The sequence below is a fragment of the Camellia sinensis genome, chromosome 9 (assembly GCF_055761805.1).
Source record: "Camellia sinensis isolate YWXY chromosome 9, ASM5576180v1, whole genome shotgun sequence".
In the NCBI taxonomy this organism is placed as follows: domain Eukaryota; kingdom Viridiplantae; phylum Streptophyta; class Magnoliopsida; order Ericales; family Theaceae; genus Camellia; species Camellia sinensis.
In genome coordinates, this window is record NC_138969.1 from 152697579 (window position 1) to 152703479 (window position 5901).

The 5901-nt window shown below is 40.7% G+C and overlaps 1 protein-coding gene across 1 annotated transcript; it reads left to right on the forward strand.

Moving 5' to 3' along the window:
* Positions 1 to 5219: 5219 nt before the first annotated feature.
* On the forward strand, positions 5220 to 5660 carry LOC114269907 (uncharacterized). The gene has a single exon (XM_028211279.2). The coding sequence runs from the start codon at positions 5220 to 5222 to the stop codon at positions 5658 to 5660; it is 441 nt and encodes a 146-aa protein (XP_028067080.2).
* Positions 5661 to 5901: the final 241 nt, after the last annotated feature.

A 5901-nucleotide genomic window follows, 5' to 3' on the forward strand; every position in this document is an offset into this window, starting at 1 on the left:
TCGGTTCATCATTATAACTTGCATTGTTAGTTTAAATACTGCTTTGAATACATGCTTAGATTGCATGCTATCTAATTGCTTCATTTGCCATATTAGTAGCCGAGCCTAGTAAATTTCATATTACATGTGTTGCATTAGTCATATCGCATAGTTAGGAATCATGCATTTTTCTAACTAGTTTCTCTTTTGGCTTGGAGTACTAGGTGAGCCTTTACTCGCTTTAGCATATTGCATGAGTGTGATTGTTGCCATGTCCAACATGCTTGTCATGAGGCTAAGTGCCTGCTTGAATGCATGCGGATGAAGGCTAGTTGCTTGAATTGGAATAATTTGAGTAATGTTCATATGCGATCACCTTTTCAAGTGGTATATATTCAAAACGATTTTCAAAACGGACATGGATCAAGTGTTCCAATTTTTACAAATTAGTCTATACTTATGTGTGTGCGCATCACATAGTAATGCTAGCCTAATAATCGGAACAAGAGCATATAATGTAGATAAGATTTATATCATGATTAGTAGAGGCCGATCTTTGATCGGGTGAGTGGTGGTGCTCAATTCATGACCTTTCTTTCTCATACTTAAGTTCCCGAACCGAGACAATCTTAGTGATGACGGACACGTGATTTTCGGCACGAGTCATGGGTTTCTTAAATTTCTCAAAATATTTAGGTGGAGACTCTGTATCTGGCAAAGCAGTCCATTTTTGACAATTTGATTCAAAATCGATTTCCAAAATCGATTTAGGAGTCCGATACTGTAGGGCTTATTCGTCTTCCGAAAGGGGGCACAAAAAGTCGAGCTACAATTTTTGGCGACTTTGCTAGGGAAATTAGAAAACTTGATTCGAACTTCATGATGTGAAATTTTATCTACACTTATATGTTCTTTGCATTTGCATTTACATTTGTGCGCTTAAGTCACTGTGTTTGCCATATGCTATTCCTGGACGGTTTGCCGGAGACTTGCCCAAAAGCTTGCCAAAAGACTGACCGGTCGCGAGCTCTGCCATGATGGGAACACAACCCTTGGATTTGGACTACCACTGTATCGTTTGATCCTCCTTTCACTTCTCAGTGTTAGGTGCGAGAGCTATATTAGGTAGTCTTGTTAAGGTACCCTTTTGACCATTCAGCCTAGTTGCATATCGAAAATCCATAGAGACTGTTCCAAACTAGGACATGATGATTACCCGAATACAGGATTGCGTGAAACCACTTTGTTTGAGTAGTGAACGCTAATTCCTGACGAAACTAGGACAGGGTAACCCTACTCCCTCATAAGGGTGTTTTGGCTCCCTTTAACTGGTATGTGCTTTACAGTGAAATTGTATAGGTATGTGCATATCAGTTGCAAAGTTGGTATCTATTTTGGGGCAGAATGTAGTGGGGAGTACATTCATTCAGCTGTGATCATACCTATTCTAGTGAAATTGGGCTGAGATGCTATCTGTTTTCTCTTTTGCAAGGTAGGCCTGGAACCATAACTTCAAAAGGCTCTGATATTCCCCAGGTACTCTGGACTCATGTTGATAGACTTTGTCAGGTCGGAAATTTAGTTCAGAGGCAACCAGTGTTTGCTTCACTTTCGCCGGTGGCAAGACGAAGGAGGGCTAGATAGGGTTCACTAGTTCCACTATTCCGATATTCACCAGTTAGATTACCTTTGTTCAGCTCATCCTGGGCATCTACCCCTATCATGGCTCAGTCTTTGACAAATTTGGAGGAATTATTACTCCATTTGCAACAAACAGTTGACTCCTTCCAGCATGACGCGACCCGTCAGGCCGACGTTATAACTAGCTTACAGCAACATCAACCGCAGCCAGTAACGACCTCTGCATCACATGTACCCACCGCGGCTATCCCTGTGCCCTGTACCACAACTAATGCTTCCACTGCTCAAGATCCACAAACCGAGGGTGTTTTGGTTTTCCCAGTCCAAGTAGAACCCATCCCAGCACAAACTTCCAAAGCCTCGGTGTATCAAACTGAGGCACCGCTCGAATTCGAGGTTGATCCAATCGCGCTCAAAGTCAACATGTTGGAAAAGCTGTTCAAAAAGGCACGGGGGGTCAACTCTATTCCAGACATAGAGGATAGGCACATTGAATCTCCGATTACCTTACCAGAGCGGTTCAAGATGCCGCATATTGACCGTTTCAATGGCTCTGGAGATCCAATGGTGTATTTGCGTCTATTTTCTGATATCCTATGACCAATGGGTTTGACTCGAGTATAGAAGTTGTCACTATTCAGCCAAACCATGTCTAGAATAGCTGCCATCTGGTATGCTAAATTGGAGGACTCTGTGAAATAGAGCTGGCAGGAGTTTACCGAATCCTTCGTTACCCAATATTCCTATAACACGCAAATCAAGGTCACAACTCATGATCTTGAGGCAACGCGTTAGGAACTGAAGGAGGGCTTTTTAGAGTTTGTTACTCGATGGAGGGCAAAGGCGGCTATGATGGAAAGCATGCCTCCAAAGAAAGAGCAAGTTCATATACTTGTTAGAAATCTGCACAAAAAGGCTATTGCAGAAAATGATAGTCCTCCTATTATTCAAATTTAAGGACCTTCATGAAATTGGGGTTCAAATCAAGGATTTCATCAGGCAAGGGATCATTGTGGAAGGTAATAAACCTATAAGGAGGAATGTTGTTCGCAGCTCCAATGGTAGCACAGCTATGAAATGCTTAGAAATAAACACTATCACCACTCCCATCAATAGCCAAAAACCCACCACTTCAACTCGGCCCCAAGCCCAAAATTTTCATCCTCTTTACATGAGTCTGTCTCAAGCCTTGAAAATGCTGCTAGAAAAAGGGTACCTAGAGCTCCTAGAACCCCGACCCCTCCCAAATCCTCTTCCACCAAGATATGACCCTGCTAAATACTGTGTCTATCATCAGCAACACAGTCATGATACAAACCGTTGCATCCGCCTCCGTCATAAGATTCAGGATCTTGTTGACGAAGAGATCATAGCTCTACCAAAAGGACCTCAGGCCACTACTAACCCATTATCTTCACACCTCAACCTAATCCATACACTACCATCCACTTACAACCCTAGCATATACATCACCCTGGCCCATTTACCCAAGCCTGAGGTGTTCATTCCAGAAAGCACGGACTTGTATATGATGGATGCACTTGAACCATGATCATCTTAAATCCATAAACCCACTACTTCTGAACTAATGAGCATGATTGAAGATCTTCAGAGAACTGTGGTAGATTTAGCCTTTGGGATTTTGGCTCCATCATCAACCACATCACATGCCAGAAATTTCACGCTAAAAGGCTTCCTAATCTTGGGGCGAGTTGCAATTGAAAATGGCCAACCTAAAGCTATCTTAAGTCTGGGTAATGACTTGCGCTCAAACGAACCATGTTTTACAAAACTCCTTGCTCGACTGTCAGAAGTCTCGCTTGAGCATAAAATGCATGCAACCAGTACTTTTGCAGAGTATTACAGGCCGCTCGAGTGACCAAAGCTACGTTCGGGTGAAGAGCCCTGTTTCAGAAATTTTGAAAAGTTATTTTATGTTCCGTTTTCCGTTCTCTTTCAATTCTAAGCACTCTTAGGCATTCATTGAACATTGTAAATGAACTAAAGGGATAAGAAAGAGGCCTAAGAGAAATAATAAGTTAAGAACAGATTGAATTGTTTGTGACCCAATATGTTATGAAATGTGTAGGGTCAAGCACAAGGGCAAATCCATCGATGGAACATTGTAAGTAATATCTTAGTAAAGATATTTTCACGTATGTTACTTTCCAACTGCTACTTCCATATAAGCTTCATGGATTTGTTGGTCTGAATGATGAATGAGTATGCTTTATGCCAAATTTTTGTATAAGATCTGTGAAGAACATGAATTGGGCCTGAGGCTGTTTGATATATTTGATAAGGATACAATGGGCCTAAGGCCATCTGAATACAAATGCATTATGCTTAAGGCCGTTTGAATATGATCATGAATGTGAAATGCGCATATACATGAATATGAAAATAATGGGCCAGAGGCCGTTTGATATAATTGAGCCAAAGGCTGTCTGATACGATGATTGGGCTAGAGGCCATTTGATACGATGATTGGACCCAAGGCTATTTGATATGAATAAACTGGGTGGGCCCGAGGCCATTTGATATGTTTGGGCCTGAAGCCGTTTGACATATTTGCTAAGAATATGAATGGGCCTAAGGCCATTTGTTGTGTTTGACAAAGATGGTACCTGTTAGAGTATTTCTTTCATATAACCTCTTTACTTTAGTATTATTCACTAGGCTTTTGCTCACTCTTATGTATATATATGTAGATGAGCAAAGAGATGTCCAACCTCAGCTTCAGTGAATAATGTGAGAGGAGTGCAAGTTTTTGTGGAGTCAGCATGAATATCTCATGCACAAGACTTGTTTTGTTCTTTGATTTACCCCTTTTGCTATTTTGGTGGATCTGTTAGGCCATCTATGTATATAGACCTTTTGTTTGGCTGGCCATACGTTTTTGTATGATCTTGGATGAACAAGATGTTTATTTTGGTTATGATGTGACTTATTATGATATATGTGAATGTCGTTTTGGTATGCCATGTAAGCACAGCTCAACGGACAAATTTTTTTAGAATGCTTCCGTTTGGCACCTTTACTATTATAATTTGTGTTTGGTTTTGTCAGAGGTCGTAGGTAATCTTATGATTACTAGCCAGTTATGACCTTAACCTACAAGAGCGGGTTCGAGTCATGACATAATGGTATCAAAGCATGAATTGATAACTCACACACTTGTCTAAAGGAGCAATAGAGCGTCTAGAAAAGATCTCGGATACATTCATGTGATAAGTATGAACTTGAAGGCATTAAAAATAAACTTAAATATCTTGAAATGAATGATTGTGTGCTATGTGCCTTGTGATTTGCTTGCATTGTGAATTACTTAAATATATATATGCATACTTGTGTACATTTTTGTATAAAGAATAATGCAAGCTTAATCAGATAATGGTGAGGACAAGAGCTAATGAATTAGATGAGTCCTTTACTGCCAGAATAGATAGGATGGATAGATTAATATAGGACATGGCAAAACATTGAGACAACAGCAACAGTGGCAGCAACCACACCCTCCGCCTCCACTTCCAGTACAGCCTGTACACGACTTGCAAAACAATGATTGAACCATAGCTCTCATCAAAGAATTTAAGAAAATGAAACTGCCACAGTTTCATGGAGGATTGGATCCATTGAAGGCTGAAGCGTGGGTCCTTGGCATAGAAAAGTTGTTTGAAGTGTTTCCTTGTCTAGAAACACAGAAGGAGTTGCTAGTCACCTTTACACTAGAAGATGAAGTGAGAAGGTGGTGGATGTTGATGCATGAAAGCAATAAAGATATTGGCTCGGCACGGTTCTTGGAAATTTTCTACGACAAATACTTTCCACAATGTGTTCGTGACAGGAAAGTGTTAGAATACATGGAACTTAAGCAAGGCACCATGACAGTAGCTGAGTACGAGGCCAAGTTTATTGAATTGGCTAGATTTGCGCTGCACATGGTCGACATTAACTATAAGAAAGCGAGAAAGTTTAAGGGTGGTCTTCGAGATAATATCTTAGAGAAGGTGAACACTAAAGCTAGAAACCTATATTGATGTGCTAGATCGGGCCATAATATCAGAAACTAACATAGCTAGGCAGAATAAATCACCAACTGATTAGAAAAGTAAAAGGTAGGGCTTCTTTTCAAAGAAAAGACTTACAAAGAAACGAAATACGGGCTCCTCAAGCATTTCAAATTCTTCACGAGATACGTCTCCAATGTGTAACCAATGTGGTAAAAGACATCGCGGGGTTTGCTACCGTGTTTCAGGAGCCTGCTTTAAGAGTGGTAAA